The sequence below is a fragment of the Podarcis liolepis genome (assembly GCF_965112155.1).
Source record: "Podarcis liolepis genome assembly, chromosome: 16".
In the NCBI taxonomy this organism is placed as follows: domain Eukaryota; kingdom Metazoa; phylum Chordata; class Lepidosauria; order Squamata; family Lacertidae; genus Podarcis; species Podarcis liolepis.
Window position 1 is genome coordinate 33,643,133 of NC_139567.1, and position 18,647 is coordinate 33,661,779.

The 18,647-nt window shown below is 46.4% G+C and overlaps 1 protein-coding gene across 2 annotated transcripts in view; it reads left to right on the plus strand.

Annotated features, from left to right (window-relative positions):
* SPNS2 (SPNS lysolipid transporter 2, sphingosine-1-phosphate) overlaps window positions 1–18,647 on the plus strand; it is a gene marked incomplete at its 5' end in the record, with an annotated part of 96,865 nt that overhangs the window by 74,076 nt on the left and 4,142 nt on the right. Inside the window, 4 exons of one of the 2 annotated variants that reach the window (XR_014520040.1) lie at window positions 690–788; window positions 1,736–1,899; window positions 5,665–5,740; window positions 17,970–18,016. Coding sequence is in view for 1 of the 2 variants with exons in the window: in XM_083479644.1 (XP_083335770.1) it covers window positions 690–788; window positions 1,736–1,899; window positions 17,970–18,012 (306 nt within the window). The remainder of the gene's footprint in view (window positions 1–689; window positions 789–1,735; window positions 1,900–5,664; window positions 5,741–17,969; window positions 18,017–18,647) is intronic. The other variant, XM_083479644.1, reaches the window with a different exon arrangement.

The window sequence follows — 18,647 nt, forward strand, 5'->3', positions numbered from 1 at the left end:
AGGGAGGGCCAATATCCCAGTCAGTCAATACTGAGGGAGGGCCAATATCCCAGTCAGTCAATACTGAGGGAGGGCCAATATCCCAGTCAGTCAATACCCTGGGAGGGCTGCAGGTTCCCTGCCTTGGGTGTTCACAGTACTGAGGGACCCAATGTCCCACCACCAATCCCTTGGGAGTTCCCCAGCTGGTTCCTTTCACCATTCCTTCTCCATCCAGCCAGTCCATGGCAAGTACTGTATAGGTTTGCCACACAACTGCGGGGTTCTCTCTCCTACAGTCAGGGGGAAGCCATGGTTGTTTTGATACATCTTTAAATGTATAGGCCTCTAATTGCAGAAGGTCTGCTCTTAGATTGGTACAAGTACAACCAAGATCAGTCCAGCTCTGCCGCCATTTACTTTTCTGTAATCCCCAAATGCATGCTTGTGCTAAATGGCATATCCCAGTGTGGGCTAGTCATTTGACAGACTGGTTGTTGAAATGCTTCACCATAGAGTGTTGGACAAGGACCAAGGAGACCAGGGTTCAAATCCCCACTTGACCATGAAGCTTACTGGGTCACCCTGTGCCGGTCAGTGGTGAGGGATAATACGCAGAGTGGGAGGTCCGTAAATGCCACATTGAGCTAATTGGAGGAACGAAGGGATATAAATGCAACAATAATAAATAATATATTTCTCCCTGCCAGTACGTGGTTATTCCTACACGCCGGGCAACTGCAGTAGCTTTGCAAAGCTTCACCTCACACCTTCTGGGAGACGCTGGGAGCCCATACCTGATTGGATTTGTAAGTGCATTTTTGGGGTGTCTGGGTCAGGGATGTGTTGAGAGGCTTGGCTCCCATTTGCAAGGCAATCATGTCTCCCCACTAAAGGAAGGAAAGTGCATATCCTCCAATATTTCTCTGATGAAAATAGGGATGTCCTATTCAATTACTACTACTACTACTACTACTAATTATTATTATTATTATTATTATTATTATTATCATCATCATCATCATCATCATTAATTTATTTATACCTCACCCATCTGACTGGATTGGCCCAGCCACTCTGGGCGGCTTCCAACCTATATAAAAACATAATAAAACATTAAACTTTTTGTTTTAAAAAAGGCCCTATACTGGCCTGCCTTCAGATGTCTTCTAAACTTATCTCCTTGGCTCGGGGGTCACATAACTCCATACCCTCCAACAGTTCCCTGATGGAAATAGGGAAGCCCTAAGGCAAAGCGGGACATTCCAGGATAAAATAAGAAACCAGAATGTCTTCTGTAAATCTGCGACTGTCCCTGGAAAATCGGGGCACTTGGAGGGTCTGAAAGTACCAAGGACTAGAGCAGGGGAAGAGGAGGCAAAATCATTTCTCTGGTCTTCTTCACTGGGGTTGCACCTGGGACCCTCTTTAATCACGCATGTGCAGTACCACCAAGCTGTGGGTGACACTCCCTGCTCTTATCCATGACAAATCTAGCCTGGCTATTCCTGCCCTCCATGCAGGGGTTTTTGCAGACCAGCAGGAGGGAAGCATAACAATTGGAAACCCAGACTGACAATGAGGAAAGGAGCCGGTTTATCGTAGCAATCATCGTATTTCTTTCCCTCTTGACATCTCTTGAGAGTCCCACACATCTTTGCAAGCGAGCGATTGCTGTCATACTGAATAAACTGCACCCGGAAAGATGCTAACTTCTTTCCCCCTCTCCCCGATCCCAATTCTGCTTCGTCTCCAGATCTCTGACCTGATTCGCCAGAGTACAAAGGAATCACCGCTCTGGGAATTCCTCAGCTTAGGCTACGCACTTATGCTCTGCCCTTTCGTCGTCGTCCTGGGGGGAATGTTTTTCCTAGCCACGGCCCTCTTCTTCCTGAGCGATCGAGCCAAAGCAGAGCAACAGTGAGTATCCGCCATTTGCACATGATATTGTATATGCCAGGTTTGGGTTGGTGCTCCCTACAGCCGGTGGGGAAAAAGCATGTCCGCACTACGCAGTCAGATAAGATTCAGACCCATTTGACCGTCGCCGTTGCTGATCAAGGAACCCAGTTACCGTATTTTTTGCTGTATAAGACTCACTTTTTCCCTCCTAAACAGTAAGGGGAAATATGTGTGCGTCTTATGGAGCGAATGCAGGCTGCGCAGCTATCCCAGAAGCCAGAACAGCAAGAGGGATTGCTGCTTTCACTGCGCAGCGATCCTTCTTGCTATTCTGGCTTCTGAGATTCAGAATATTTTTTTTCTTGTTTTCCTCCTCCAAAAACTAGGTGCGTCTTGTGGTCTGGTGTGTCTTATAGAGCGAAAAATACGGTACATGAAAAGGGAGAGTGATTTCGAACAAAGCAAGATCGGTGCCTTCATGAAGCTATATTTCCCAGGGCTGTTTTGGGGGGGAGCTGGTGCCAGTTCCCAGGTTTTGGGGGGCACCTGGGCGTGTTGACCTCCTCAGGCTCTCTCCCTCTGTGAGTGAGCTCCTTTCCATAGGGACATAATTTACTAAGACCTGAACAATTCAGGTGCAAGGTACCTCAGGGAACTGCCTGAATTCTTATATCCCGGGCTGAACATCTGCAGGAGCACCGTGGGTCATGGTGAGGCCCATTTGATGGCAGCAAGAAACAGCCTTTCGTGTTACTGGCTCAGTATTGTCAACAGAGATTCAGCAGGCCCCTTCTGTCCCAAAAAAATTCTCTTCCGTCAGGCTGGCTTATGCAGGCCATTAAGAATAATGCATCTTTCCATAATAGTTAGCAGGTTTCAGATTTGTATATGGTTTTTTATTGTGTGGTTCTGTGCATGGTTGTTGTAAGCCGCTTTGTTGTTGTTTTTTATCACTAACGGTATATGAATTTTGCTTGTATATATATATATAAATAAGAAGTTGTCTTAGACCAAGTCAGACCACTGGTCCATCCAACTCAGTGCTGTCTGCTCTGACTGGCAGCAGCTCTCTCGGGTGTGTCTCTCTCCCAGCCCTCCCTGAAGATGCTGGGGGGGGGGGTCTTTTTCATCCAAAGTATTTGCTCCATCACTGAGCTACAGCCTGTCCCCTGGCCCAAGGGAGTCTGGAGTTTGGCAGTGGCCCCTTACCCCTCTGTCAGTTCCTGGGCCTTGTCCAATGCCCATTGCTGCCTACCTCTAATGGAGCAAGTCCTGGGAGCCACATGGACTTCTGACTAGTTTATATTCGTAGCATAAGCATGGCTCAGTTTATTGGTGCTCTGCCTGGAAGATCCCCGTCCTGGCACTTGTCAAACTGGCACGAGCTCCCTTCCCTTGGAATGACTTTCCAGCTTCCTGGGCCCGAGACTTTTCTGCAAAGCTCTAAATCACCATCTCGAAAAAAGCAGCTTTGACGAACTGCACAAGAAGCTCTTCGCTGTAAAGACGCCCCATTATTCTGAGACGGGGAAATCTGATTTGAAGAAGGGAATGCTGGAACTCCCAGCTCTTCTGGCAGACCACAGCATCTCGGTCATATTTTATACCTGGCGACTGCAAGAGAGCATAATGAGGCAGCAACTGGGGTCATAATTGAAGGGAAGGGAAAGAAGGCCTATAGGCAGTCCTTGACTGATTTAGCAATCGTCGTAATGTTAGAAATAAGGAGGCGGCGGGAGAAAAGAGCGAAGCAGAGCTCAGTATTATCTGGAAGCTGCGCCCCTTTGCTGTGGAATCCCTGCCCCCTAATACGACACTTTAAAGACTGGGCTGGGGTTATTCATTTTCAACTCTGGACATGCTCAGAAGCTTGGCTCAAGTTAAACCTTCAGGCCACGTGCGATCTACAGTGGCCCCGATCCAGCAAGTGTTACAACCTTCCAGAATATCAGAAGCTGCTCTCAATATAGGATAGGAGAGCTGCTGCTTCTCCCACCGCCACCTTTTAATTTTAATTAAGTTAAAAGCTCATGTAGTGTGTCGGGGGGCAGGGGGAGGGGGGAATGTTGTCACAGCCAGAAACTGGGTTGGAGGCAGTTTAATTAATTTAAAAGGGCCTGCCTGAACGGACACGTACGTTTGACTGTGCTGTGGGGTGGGCAGGTCAATGCAAGAGAGCCTCAGCCATGTTTGCCTCTGTTCCTTCCGCTCCCCGCTTCTCTGTGAGATAGCGTGGTGAATGGAGAGACCCTGATTCGAATCTCACCCACCCACTTGGCCATAAAGCTCACTGGGTGACATTGGACCTGTCACTTACACGCCAGCCTGGCCTACCTCGCAGGTTGTTGTGAGGTTGAAGTGGGACGGGGGAGAACCTTGTGCGCCACCCTGAGCTGCACAGAGAAAAGGCAGGATATAAACAAGAGGTGCCATTTAGACCCAGAAAACAGCAGGCTAGAGCCTTTGCCGAGGAGTATGGGAAATGTTCAAAGGATCATAGCAGCCATTTTAGCTCGGCTCTAATATACAGGGACGCGGGTGGCGCTGTGGGTTAAACCACAGAGCCTAGGACTTGCCGATCAGAAGGTCGGCGGTTCAAATCCCCGTGACGGGGTGAGCTCCCGTTGCTCAGTCCCAGATCCTGCCAACCTAGCATTCGAAAGCACGTCAAAGTGCAAGTAGATAAATAGGTACCGCTCCAGCGGGAAGGTAAATGCTGTTTCCTTGAGCTACTCTGGTTCGCCAGAAGCAACTTAGTTATGCTGGCCGCATGACCTGGAAGCTGTACGCTGGCTCCCTCAGCCAATAAAGCAAGATGAGCGCCGCAACCCCAGAGTCGGCCACAACTGAACCTAATGGTCAGGGGTTCCTTTACCTTTACCTAATATACAGTAAGCCGACAACTTACAAGGGGGGTTATGTTCTGAGGATCACGCTTCGTGCCAAAATCATAGTCAAAACACATTGGGTGCAATGGCGGGTGGGATTGCCAAAGTCATTTTTCTTCTTCTTTTAATTATTCCCCACCCCCTACCCACCCCGGCCATACCTATAAGGCTGAATGTGCAAGTTGCAGGTTTACTGTATGAAATATAAGCCATCATGGTGTAGCAGTTAGAGAATTGGACTCGGAGGCCCGGAGACCAAGGGTAAAATCCTTGCTGAGCCGTGACGCTCAGTGGGCGACCTTGGGCCAGCCACAGTCTCTCAGCCTGATCTACCTCACAGGGTTGTTGCTGTTGTGGGGATAAGGTGGGGAAGAAAAACTGTGCCACCTTGAGCTTAGAGGGAAGGTGGGATAGAGATGCAATTAAAAACAACAACACCAAATACAGTGTGTGTGTGTGTGTGAGAGAGAGAGAGAGAGGGGGGGGGGTCTGACTAGATATTGTTTACAATATGAAATAATACTTGAGTGCCCTGTCACTCCTCTCCTCAAAAGATACCGAATTTCCTGCTCTATAAGACTCACTTTTTCCCTCCTAAAAAGTAAGGGGAAATGTGTGTGCGTCTTGTGGAGCAAATGCAGGCTGCGCAGCTATCCCAGAAGCCAGAACAGCAAGAGGGATTGCTGCTTTCACTGCACAGCGATCCCTCTTGCTGTTCTGGCTTCTGAGATTCAGAATATATTTTTTCTTGTTTTCCTCCTCCAAAAACTAGGTGCGTCTTGTGGTTTGGTGCGTCTTATAGAGCGAAAAATACGGTGATTATCTCTGCTGAGCCTTTGGGGGGGGGGCTTGTTAAAAGTGAAACCCAACCAACCCGGGGCTGCGTGTTTTTCAGCACGGATCTGGACCGCCTTGCCACGGGCACCTCCAGTAACTCGGAAGACACAGCCACATGACCGCTACAACTTGGGGTTAGTTGGTGTGTGTTTTTGTCTTCTTTCTTTAAAAAAAGAAAGCTTCTACTCACTGGCCAGGGGATGGAAAGGGGAAGAAAACCCACCATATATGTAAATATTTTCAGTGCCAAAAGAAAACACACAGAAATCTGAACTTCTTTTCTGCTGGGAAATTTGTTTTTTATTTTTTGGACCAGGCTGCTTCTTGCGGGCGGCTGTTTCCAAAACATGTGGTTCCGTAGGCATGTTTGTGGATCTGCTCTTACGTTATGCGATACGTTTTTGGGCAGAGTTTGATAGCCGTGTATTTATTTTTAATGCATTATGAATTTAGACCTATAATCCACCCCAATCCTTTTGTGGCTCGGGGTGGCTGGCATGGCATCCGTTCTCATCATGTGGCCTCTTCCTTCGTCCGGAGCTGACATTAAAACTTTACATTAAGGTGATTTTAAATAAATAAATACATTAACATTTGCGGAATCCTCTGCTTGGGAAAGAGGCTCAGTTCTGTGAGCTATCCAATTAGTTCAACTTGAGCGAATTTGCATTATTTATTACAGTTTTGCTAATGTGGGGTCCTGAAGCACACACCCCCCACACACACTGAAAACCTTATTCACCCCACTCTTCTGCTTTCTGAAATTTCAGCATGCATCACATGCCTGCTGGAAAACAATGAGGACTGTCAGCTTTGCCAATTGTTTTTGAGAAGGAATCTGAGGTTCTTAGGAAGCTGCATTCTGGATTCAAAAGTGCATTCAATGTTTTTTGTGGCATCCTTGGATAATTCCACAAGCTTCCCAGGGTTGTTGTCCACCCCCAACCCACCCCGGTTTTCTTTCCCTTTCGGGGAGATTTCTCAAATATCTACATATATGATGGGTTTCCTCTTTGCCAGCAGAACTGCAGATCAGCCTTTACCTTAGCTGCTTGCTCGGAAGGAATGTAGCATTGCCAACCTCCTGCGATTTGAAACAATAAACAAAAACAGCATGGAGCAAACGATAGCAAGAACCTGGCTATGAAACCGTGACATTAAGTCAATTATGGAGCACGGGGAGAGCTGGCAAAGCTGCTACACTGCGGAAGAGGAAGGAGGCGAGAACCTTCTGAAAGCATGTGCTTTGTCCGTTAGACCTGGGATGGGAAACCTGTGGCTCTCGAGATGTTGATGGACTACAGCTCCCATCATCCCTGGCTATTGGGTATGCTGGCTGGGCCTGATGGGTGTCAGAGTCCATCAGTGTCTTGCGGGCCCCTGTTTCCCCATCTCTGCTTGAGATCAAATGCTCTGGAAGGCTTTGCAATAGTACTGCATGAATTTCTGTGTCACGACACCCGTGCACTCCCTGCAGCTGAGCACCGCCACTGGCACTATTGCATTTAGGATCCTGACTCTTTTAATTCTAACGAGCCTGTTCTTTTCCTATAACGCAACTCCGCTGAAGAAGCCTTATTTTGACGGAATTAGATGATGCTCAACCTGCATAGATTTGCGCCTGAGAAAGCCGAAAGTTATGAAGGAAGAAAGCTCGCTAGCTTTGGTTTGTGGGCGACACGTGCACCTGTGGCACAATCTCGGAAGAGGCATTTCCTCCCTGTGGGGCAGGAAAGGACGAATACCTCTTTTGCGGTTGGGGTCAGGGATAGGGGCGGCCAGATCTGTGTGTCTCCAGTCCGCTTCAGATTCGCAGGTGTTGAATCATAACTCTGCTTCGTCCTGTTTTGCGTTGTTCTATAAAAGCTTCAAGAAAGTCCACACGTTTAGGGTAAGCATTTTACTCTTAGCAATGACGACGACAATAAATATGCTACAGTGTCTCCTGGTTAGAGAGTGAGCTTTCTATACAAGCAACTTTTCCACAAGTCCTCTTGCCTAGATAAATTTGCTGAGTGGGGGTTGTTGGACGATGCTAGAGGTCTGCAGGGATTTAAGTATTGCACAAGATTACTAATTAACCTAATAACAACAATAATTATTAATAAAAAAAATTAGATGCACACCACACTAAGGTTCCAGGGTTTCAGGGATGCAATCTGAGATGTCAAGTAGCTTTGGTCACCTTGTGTGGATTATGGAGCCCATCATCTCAAGAGCAAAAGACCAGGGCAAAGAGGTGTATCTTCAGCATAAAATGAAAGCTGTATAGTGAATATGTCCTTTTGTATGCAATTTGCATACTTGTGGGGACTTTGCCCTAAAATACGCATTTTTGTATATGTTCTGGGATCTCTTGCCTGAGAGCAGGGCCGTTGTTGGTGGGTGGTCCAGGGGTCACAATCCCAGGATCTTTTACTGGAGGTCCCCAATCTTCTACCCTTCCCAACCCATTTTTAATACCATAAGAAGAGCCTGCAAGATCAGGCCAATGGCCCATCTTGTCCATCATTCTGTTCTCACAGTGGCCAACTAGATGCATGTGGGAAACTGGTAAGCAGGAGCACAAAAGCAATCCTCTCCCCTCCTGTGGTTTCCAGTAGAGGCAGAGCATAGCAATCATAGCTAGTAGCCATTGACAGGCTGATCCTCCATGAATTAGCCCAACCCTCTTTTGAAGCCCTCCACGTTGGTGGCTATCACTGCCACATGTGGACATGAGTTCCATAGTTTAACTAGGCACTGTGTGAAGAAGGACTTTCTTTTATCTCTCGTGAGCCTTCCAACATTCAGCTTCATTGGAGGTCTACGAGTTCTGGTGTTAGGAGACAGAGAGAAGAAGGTTTTTCAGTCTACTTTCTTCACGTCATGCATGATTTTATAAGTTTCTATTGTGTCATCTCTTGCCTTTTCGCTAAACTCAAAATTCCCAAATGTTGCAACCTTTCTTTGAAAGGGAATCACTCCATCTCCTTGATCTTTCTGGTTGCCCTTTTCAGAACCTTCTCCAGCTTTACAATACCTCTTTTGAACTGCTTTTAAGCTTCCAAAGAAAAACCCTTTACTTAAAAGACAGCTGCAAAAATTGCAGTGCTGGTGGAACCTCAGCCCGGCCTGGCCTTGTTAATTTCCCAGAGTCATCAAGACATGCCGATAAGAATATGCACATTTTAATGCAGGTATTTGTCATCAGACTGCGCCGTGAGTCCTTTAGCAACGTCTCTCCTGGAAGGAGCGAGACGATAATCTCCTTATGAGATTTAAGGAGCGCAGCATGTGTAAGTAAGTTGCGTGGGGAGACTTGTGGCCAGGTTCCAATGGTTCCTTGCAGAGTCCTTTTTGCGGGCGCCTGAATCAGAGAACTGTAACCCTAAAATGTAACTCACAGATGTCATTGCCAAATGCCTTTCTGGCTGCCTCTGCAGTCAGGAATTGGCATTTGCCAAGGATTTATTGACGTCACTGCTGGTTACAGGGTCCAGAAAGGGGGTGTTTTTGTTTTTACCACTTCGCCTTGTAGGAGCTCAAATATCAAACTGAAATTATGCAAGCAGATAAAATCTCTGGCATTCCTCCTTTGCCTGACCAGTCTGCATGCTTGATTCTGAACTCAGAAGTTTTGATTTCCCCCCACAACCTAAGAACCTCCTTTTTGCCAGTTTCTTGTAGACATCTGGCTTGCCTCTGTGAAAAGATGTTGGGTTAGATGGGCTCATCCAGCAGGATCTTCTTATGTCCCTGTGATCACATTCTCCAGCCCCTTCTTGGCAATGGGCGGATTAATGTTTTTGTGGTAGATTCGTTCCTTGATCTCAGCCAGGTAGATCCTCAGTGCTATCTAGTCCAGGCTGGGTCTTCTGAGGAGTGTTCCGGCTGATTTTGTTTCTAAAAACCAGAGGCATCCAAACTCTGCCCTCTGCGCTTTCTCTCTAGAGAGACGCTCTGGTACCAACCTGTCTATTTTTATTTTCTGTCTCCCTTCTGACATCCTTCCTCTTTCCATTCTGACTGGCCTAGGAGGTATTATTCAGCAGGCAATCACCCTGCAGTAGGGGTGGAAGGATCCATCCCTTTTGCTTCTCTCCGTTTTTCATTTTTCCAATAATTAGTTCAGTGCACCACATTTCTGCAGCAATTTGTGATACTTAAAAAAAAAAATTCTCATAAAAATTTGTAGCATTTTAGTGTGAATTTCTCCTAATAAGCACATTTTTGTGTATAGTTTGGACTAATGTACTGTACATATTTTTGCAAGTGCAAAATAGCATTTTTGTAAGTTATTTTTCTATATTGTTTTCACCAATACTTTCATTTTTATGCACACTTTCCGGTAATATGTGCATTTTTTAAACGTTGCCTGGTTGGAGAACTGCATCACCAAAAAGATGCTGACGCAGATTCCTCTTGTTACCAGTATTTGCTATAATTATTTTGACTTACGGTACATGCTTCTTTCCAGTCTTTCTCTTTCTCAGAACAATGATCAGGTCTGCTTTGCACCGTTTGACTTACAAACTGGGACTCTGGCCTCCCAGCCAGTCACAGAGAAGGTGCTGGAGGGGCTACCATTTTTCTGTTTACAAAGAACCTCCTTTTATGCTTGCTGTTGTCAATTTGAGCTCTCTTATAAGATGCATCTCCTTCACACGTCTCAAAGCAGATATTTTACTTCACCCGTAAATCCGATAAGAATTATCTCCAGGTACCATTCTTTTTTGTGTATAAGACGAGGTTTTTTCCTGTTAAAAATAATGTTTAAAAATCAGGGTCGTCTCATACATGGGCATTTCAGAGTGGGGACGGGTGATTGGTTGCTGCCGCGAGTAGGAGGTTGTTTGTGGCGATTGTTCTGGTGATTGGTGGCTGTGGCAAGGGCTGCTGTCGATTGGCTGTTGTTGCGTCAATTGGGCGGGTGATTGGCAGCTGCTGGCGATGAGGGGGCTGACTATTGTTGGCTTCTGCAACGTGTGCTACTGGCAGCATTGGCCATGCAATCCCCCCCCAAAAAGCTCAATAACTCAGGGCAATACCCCCCAATTTTCTTAATTTTGAGTCCCCGAAAATAGGGGGCGTGTTATACATGGAAAAGTACGGCAAGCAAAAAAGAGAGAGAAGTGTAGCCAGTCGCAGCGGATACCTTCCAGAAAGCCCCCTCTGTGTCTAAAATCCTACCTGGAAATCAGAATCATTTGTCGATATGTGTATTCCCCAATTGGATTCAGAGCAAGACCCTGATTTATCCCACCAATGGCAAACCTGGAGAAAGGCTGCATGTAAGTGGTTTGCGGACCTATTTGTTGATCATAGGTTCCAGCTCATAAGCTTTAGATTAAACCCATTTATCATAAGCGAGGCTGGGACACAAGGGGTCGAAGGTCGCAGGCTTCGCTAACGAATTAATCTGGGTGTTGCGTTCTGAGCGCATGTTGGCCTGCACAGGTTCGGGCTTGAAAGGCTGCTTGTTTCAAAATCCTAGGGTTAAGATGGAGTGTCCCTTAAGACCTCTTGACTGCCCTATAATCACAGTTATCAGAAGAGTGCTTGACAAGTGGATGAAAAGATAGATGCTCTCCCTGTCTTTCTCTCTCACACACACTTCCAATTATAGAGGTTAAGGTGTTACTTGCATTTGCCTGCCCCTTCATAATGTAAGTTCCTTAAACATTATACAGCTGCTGCTGCTTCTTTGGTGATCACTTGTAGCTGAGTAGGACTGTCTTCCATAAAACACGGTTTTAACAATGAGTCCGTAAGTGAATGTGGAGGCCAATTCTGGATCCACACGTCCTTCCACAGTGGGGACATTGGTTACTGTGTGGGAGTTGATCACAGTGTGGATTTGCCAAGCATGCCTTCCTCTTAGCACGTATCTCCCTTGAGTCCTGAGTTTGAGTGTCTTCAATATCTGAAGGAGCGTCTCCACCTCCATCGTTCTACCCAGACACTGAGGTCCAGCGCCGAGGGCCTTATGGCGGTTCCCTCACTGTGAGAAGCCAAGTTACAGGGAACCAGGCAGAGGGCCTTCTCAGTAGTGGTGCCCGCCCTGTGGAACGCCCTCCCACCAGATGTCAAAGAGAACCCAGACTTTTAGAAGACATCTGAAGGCAGCCCTGTTTAGGGAAGCTTTTAATGTTTGATGCATTACGGTATTTTAATATTTTGTTGAAAGCCGCCCATAGTGGCTGAGGAAGCCCGGCCAGATGGGTGGGGTAAAAATAATAATTATTATTATTATTTATTATTATTCAAAGCCCATGACACCTTTGGTAAAGGCTGTTCTCCAATTGGAGCTCTCGCAAGTGTTTCCCAGTTGTCAGTGTTTATACCACATTTTTTAGATTTGCCTTGAGACAGTCTTTAACCTTCTTTTGTTGACCACCAGCATTACGCTTTCCATTTTTAAGTTCGGAATAGAGTAGTTGCTTTGGAAGATGATAACCAGGCATCCGCACAACATGGCCAGTCCAATGAAGTGATGCTGAAGAATCATTGCTTCAGCACTGGTGATCTTTGCTTCTTCCAGTACACTGGTATTAGTTCACTGGTATTAGTTGTTATACAGCAATTAGGTTGAAAACGGAAATAAAAGTGTAACACAGAATTATGTAGACAAATTCAGTGTAAAAATCACACATAAAGCAGAAAGTTTGAAATCTTTGTTAAGCAGCCTAATCAACTAAAAATCTTCCAGCTGCCATTAAAACAAAAACAAGTGGTATTGAAACAGTCTTTTAAGTTTCGAAGTGGTATTTGAAAAGTCCTGAAGTGTTGCTGTTTTTTAAGTATCGATGTATGTAAATGAAACATAGAGCTGGCTTGTAGCTCTGTGGAACATACCTGGGGCAAATGCTTAGAATGTCCAGCTATGATCAGAGCTATCTAAAGTTCCCTTGAGATGTTCTATGCCAGCGGCCCCTAACCTTTTGTGGGTTATGTACTGTATGCAACACTCATTTTCACAGTTATCAGGAGACAAGGGTCCATTTCAAGCTCAGACAACAGGCTGATTTGCCCCAGTTCCCGAGTTCATTGCATTTAATCTGGTGTCACCCAGGAAAGTAAACTGCCGAATATTTTATATTTGCGATGTACCAAAATGTGGCACAACAGCTTCAAAAGCAGTTGCAAGCGCGCGCGCACACACAATCTTGACATTTCCTCCCTCTCAGTGTGTTTGCGAATATTCCTGTGTGACAGAAATATTGGCAGGCTTTTAGCAGCTTTTACAAGTGTGGAGGAGCGATGACGAGTGCATCCTTTAAAAATGATTAGGGCAGATGATTTGGAGGTGGCAGATCTTTGTTTTGCAGCCAATTAGGCTGGGCAAAGTGAGAAGGGCTTATCACAGGACTGGGGTAGCCATTGATGGTTTCGGACTCCAGGGGCTAGTTCTCTTTGAGGTGTGCCTCGCATTGTGCCACTACAGGTCAGAAGGGGTTCATGGTATGGACTGTTCCTCCCTGCAAAATGGCAACTCTCTGCTTGTTGAAAGCTGTTATGCTGGAATTTCTTCACCCAACGTGGGGCTTGAACCCACAGCCCTGAGATTAAGAGTCTCATGCTCTACCGACTGAGCTATCTAGCCTCGGACTATGACTCCCATCAGCCCTGACTTTAGCCCTGCTGGCTTAGGCTGATGGGAGTTGGAGTAGAACAACTTTCTTGCAGGCACCTGGTATATACCGTATTTTTTGCTCTATAAGACTCACATTTTCCCTCCTAAAAAGTAAGGGGAAATGTGTGTGCATCTTATGGGGCGAATGCAGGCTGCGCAGCTATCCCAGAAGCCAGAACAGCAAGAGGGATTGCTGCTTTCACTGCGCAGCGATCCCTCTTGCTGTTCTGGCTTCTGAGATTCAGAATTTTTTTCTTCTTGTTTTCCTCCTCCAAAAACTAGGTGCGTCTTGTGGTCTGGTGCATCTTATAGAGCGAAAAATACGGTAGGTTGTCCGTATGCAAATCCGCCGTTGTAAGGAGGAGAATGGCAAGCTTTCAGCTTCAGTCCTAATTGCTGAAAGTGTAGGGCAGCATTGTCTTTTGGAGTTTTATCTCTGTCTCAACACTTGGTTGCTTAATGAAGAGCCCTTGACGCTTTGTTGCCTGGGGAAGAGAGAAGGGAACGCTATTGATTTTGTTCTCTTTTTTAATGCTGGCTTTTATCCTCCCGAGTTTTCCTCTGGAAGGAAAAGGAGCTAGACGACAGACCTGAATCCCTCTCCCCTTCAAATTGTTGAAGCAAAACAGGCCGGGAAGGTAAAAACCTTGAGAGAAGCATTGGAGATAACAGTGGCGGAAAGAGACGAATCAGGGCTGAGTAGCTGGTCACATCTGGATGGTGTGATGAACTGTTGTTTAGTGTAGCACTCAAACACAACCAGTTATTTAGAATGAGCCAAGGCAAGTCTTGGACTCATGTGCTCCCCTTGACTCCTCCAGCATGGCCATGAGTCGGGAAGCTCTCACTTCCGTTTTTGATTGACTCCAGTTTAGTGTTGCATCTGAATGCTAAACTGTGGTTAATCTTAACTGTGCACAAGCCATAACCCATGCTTTGTAAGTTGACTTGGAAATAAAGGACTCCTTCAAATAAAACTCCATAAAGTCGAGGGTGCAGCCACAGCATTCTGTCTATCCCTTTGTAACAAATGACTACTGGTAAGGCCCTCTTATCCTCCATTAATATGTCCAATCCCCTGGCTGGCCTTCAACACACGAGTCTCCCAGATCTGTTCAGAAACAGCATCCTCTCTCATTCTTGCACTAACGTTTTCAAATGGCCTAATCGGTTGTGACTTTTCCTTTGAGCAAACCGGCCTTTGGTTCCTAAAGCACAGCCAGCTCCCTTAAAGGCTTGGAGTCACTGTCATTGCTTATCAAGCAATATGTAACGAGATGGAATATTTTTAGCTCAATCAGCTCAGGCCTTTTCCTCCTTTCCGCTTTTCTTGGGCTGTAACGTTTAGCAGATTCATTGGGGAGATCAGGGGTAGCCTTCCAGTGATGCTGGACTCCAAAGCCCATCATCCCTGACCATAAGCCTTGCTGCTGAGGCTGATGGGAATTGGAGTCCAAAAACTTGTGGCGAGCCACAGATTCCCCACCCTTAAATTATTCCTGTTTTTAAAAAAACAAGAACGCGTTTAAAAAACGCATGCACATACGTGTGTGTTTTAAAATGCATATATGAGTGGAAGTAGTGCACAAAATGCATTATGTTGCAGGAAAATGCATTGCAAAAATTCCTATATTTGGCAGAACTGAGTACTAAAATGTGCATGGAGGAAATTTGCACTAAAATGCTGGTGAATTTTCCTGAGGACTTTTAAAAATGGCAAAGAGGTGTGGAAACGTGGAGAAGCGAAACTGCAGTTGACAGGTTTACGCATCCCATCCCTGGGCCAGAGCTCACCTGACGTTCCTACAATGAACGTGATGCTGCTTTTGGCTTTCTTCCCAGTGCCGTAGAAAGTAAGACAACGCCAGGAGGTGACAGGTGGAAGGGTCAAAATGCAGGCTGGTGACATATGGGGAAATTACACCGTCCCACTGAAACCAGCGGTTTACCAGTAGAAGGGGCACAGAAGCGCAAAGACGCCCTGAGGGTTCTCCAGGAAAGCATTCAGGGCATCAAATTAGACCCATTTTTTCACATACCTTTAGAAATAATTGAATGACTCATTTTGGAGCAGGTAGGCGAGAATAAAATAGCAGCTGCTGCAAACCCTCCTTAATTGTAGAAGTTCGCAAAGGTTGTGGAATGAGTTTTAGTCCGTCCTGGATTAAACACTGCGGATTCCTGCAAGCAGCAAGCTATATTATAGTGAGTGAGAAGGTGGAACAGACAACAGGACAAGGGTGTTTTCCAAAATCAAAACAACGAAACAAACCCTGCAGGAAGGCTACAGCAGACAAAGAGCTTTTCCAAATTCCAAGATCTCATTTTTCTCTACTTTTCTGCTACTTTTTTTTTTATAAAAAGAAAACAATGGCAGCTTATTTCCTTTCAGAAAATAGCAGAAAAGGATGTCGCTGCCTCCCCCTCTTTAAGGAACAAAAAGATTTGCAATCTCAAGAAAAATAGATTTGTTTGGGAGGGCTATTTATAAAGGAGATCTGTCCCCAGTAGGTTGGAGTAGGTTTGTTTTTAGTTATTTACTGCACATATTCATCGCTTTTTAAATTAAACTCAAAGTGACTTTAATAAGGCATCCCACGTGGAGCTATAGTAGGGCTCTCAGGTAACCGGTCCGAGCTGCTTTCAATGAAGTTCTAATTCAATAATGGGAAAGGACTTTTTTAAAAAAACTTGGGGGTGGCACACTACTGGTGGGTGTGGCAACAGGTGTGACTCTTTGTACAGCAGGCTGTGCTCATTAGGACCACGAAAAAGGCAGAGCACATCTCTGCATCCTTCATCCAGGCAACCGAGAAGCCTGGTGACATTTGACCATGCAGAAGCACTTGACAAGAGTTCCCAAGGGCCGGTCAGAGGGGTCTGGGGGCCATATTTTGCCCCTGAGCCTAAGGTTCCCTATAAGGCAGAGATATGGCCTGAGACACTACAGCCCTGTTCCAACCCAGAAAGCCTGAACCATTGGTGGGTAAGCAGGCACTCTTGGAGTGACAAGAGCAGCAGGCAATATTTCCAAGCTTGGGAATATGATTATAATTATTTGGAGCGTGTTCATCAGGTTCACCTCAAGTACAAGGCAGGCCTTATGGCCCTCAAATTGTTCCTTTACAGCCAGGCAGGGGAATCTGTGACCCTCCAGATATTCGTGGACTTCCAACTCCTGTTGTCCCAAGTCAGCCTGGCTTACGGTCAAGGAGGATGGGAGTCACAGTCTGGCAGCACCTAGAGGGCCACTGGCTCCCCAGCCCTTCTCATAACGAAGGCAGCGACTGCAGTCTGTTCTGCAGAGGGTGTCCAGGGGAAGCATCCATGGGGGCCCCACAGCTCACAAAGCCCCTCTCCAAGCAGTGCTGCTTCCCTCCCTTAGAGCACCGGTCAGGGAACTGCCATCAGCTCTGAGGCGAGAGGTGGAAGGGCAGTTGTGTTATAGGGAACCTCCGAAGATCTTGCAAAGCAGTTCCTCCTCTGGCGAGGAGGAAAGCCCTGCCTCCAGTGGGGAGGAGGTGCAGGGACCAGGAGATGCTTGGGAGAGCCTCAATACGGAGCCTGAGCAAAGCACAGGGGAGGGAAGTACTACTTTGCCAGCACCCACTCTGCGCAGTAGGTTTTGGCGCAGAGAGGGGAGAAGGATGGGGGTCACACGGCTATCGTTCTGGGGGAGGTACAAGGACAGGCTACTCCCAGATTCTGCTAGCGACTGAGCCAGACATGAACTTGCGACGCTCTTCACCGTAAATATTTTGGAGTAATAGTAAAGCTGGAAAAGACAGGTCAGAGTCTTGCCTGTTTGCTCTCGAGCAACCACACCAACACCTGACAGCACCCAAGCCCTTGAGGGGCAATGCCAGCAGGAATTGTGCTTTGTGTGGCCAGGTTCAAGCAGCCCAGGCAAAGGATGCCTTTCTCAAGGGCAGCATTGCTTTAGACCAGGCGCCAAATGTGTGGTGGTCTTCTTTTTAAAAAATTGAATTTTGGGGTTGTTGTTCTTTTAGCTTTTTCTAACTTTAATACTAAACCGTCTTGTTTTTTCACTTTATTGAGTGGCTGGTTTGGTTTTCTGTTTTCTATTCCTGTACGCTGGCCTGTCGTCTGATTTTTCTCTTCTGTTCTCTATTTTAGAAAAGTGTTATAGCCATTTTATTAAACACACACACACACAACCCTGATTCTAATATCTTGTGCCAGTAATCCGAGACCCCTGCTTGGCACGCTGTGCTTGTTATCCTTTCTCACAAACAGATAATGGGGAGTGAGGAAAGGACAGGAAATAGGCAGATGTTGTTGTATTGCCAGAGGGGATGGATGGGTGACAGGCAGGGAGTCGTCTGAAGATGGCTTGTCAACATGCACTGTACAAAACCAACCATCTCCCCCAGCTAAAGAAGGGTGACATCGCTTGCAGAAACCTTTGGGGAGTTTATGCTGCTGGGTCTTTGACTGTTCCCAGTGTGGGAGCAGCGTGACTCTTGCATGGCCACCGTGGGAGGGATGCCCAGTGCACCTGGGCGATGCCATTTCCGCTTGCCTGTTTTCTTGTTCTCTTCCACAAATGGCTCACCTGTCCAAAAATGACAAGTGAGCCAGCAGGATGGGCTTCAGTATTGTCTGGTTGAGCATCCAGTGACGGCTGCTCTCGATGTCAGGGTCTGTGTCTGTAAAGTTTCTGTGGTTTTTTTTTTTTTTAATTTTTGGAACTTGCTGATACCTTTCCTCCCCCTCTTGCTTTGCAGAGTAAATCAACTCATGATGCCTCCAGCCTCTGTGAAAGTCTAAGGCGGTGAGTAAACCCAAAGAGATGTGTGCGTCTTCTGTGTGTGTGTGCAGGTTGGAAGGTGGTTGCCGGGTCTTTGGGCTGATGTGTTGAAGGGGAGCTAAATGTGTTGAAGGGGAGCATCTTCAAATACCTGAAGGGCTGTCACATGGAAGAGAGAGCAAGCTTGTTTTCTGCTGCTCCAGAGGGCAGGATCTGAGCCAATGGATCCAAAATGCAAGGGAGGAGATTCTGACAAAACCGTAGGAGTGTGCTGGCTGTTTGCGGCCAGGAAGCCTGTGAAACCACAAGGCAGAAGCGTTTGTGTCCGTGAAGCTTTATTGGGCATTGAAAAATTCGGATGAGTGCAAATTTTGAAGGCTTGGCTCCTTTGATTCGTGCATATTCCTTTCAGAATGACAAAATGGGAAATGTTTGGCTTTAAAGGTATGCTGAATTGAGTTGCTCCTCTATCCATGTATTGGAAATGCAGCGGGTTTGAGTACGTGGACTTCAAGGCTCCCCTCAGTGACTCTTAAATTGGGCAGAGCATTCCTAGGAGGAAGCAGCGAAAGGAGTCATAAAAGGAATCCGGCCATCCCAGTAGGAGCCTTTGCACAATCCTATTAAGTAGCTCTTACAGTTGCGATTAAATTTA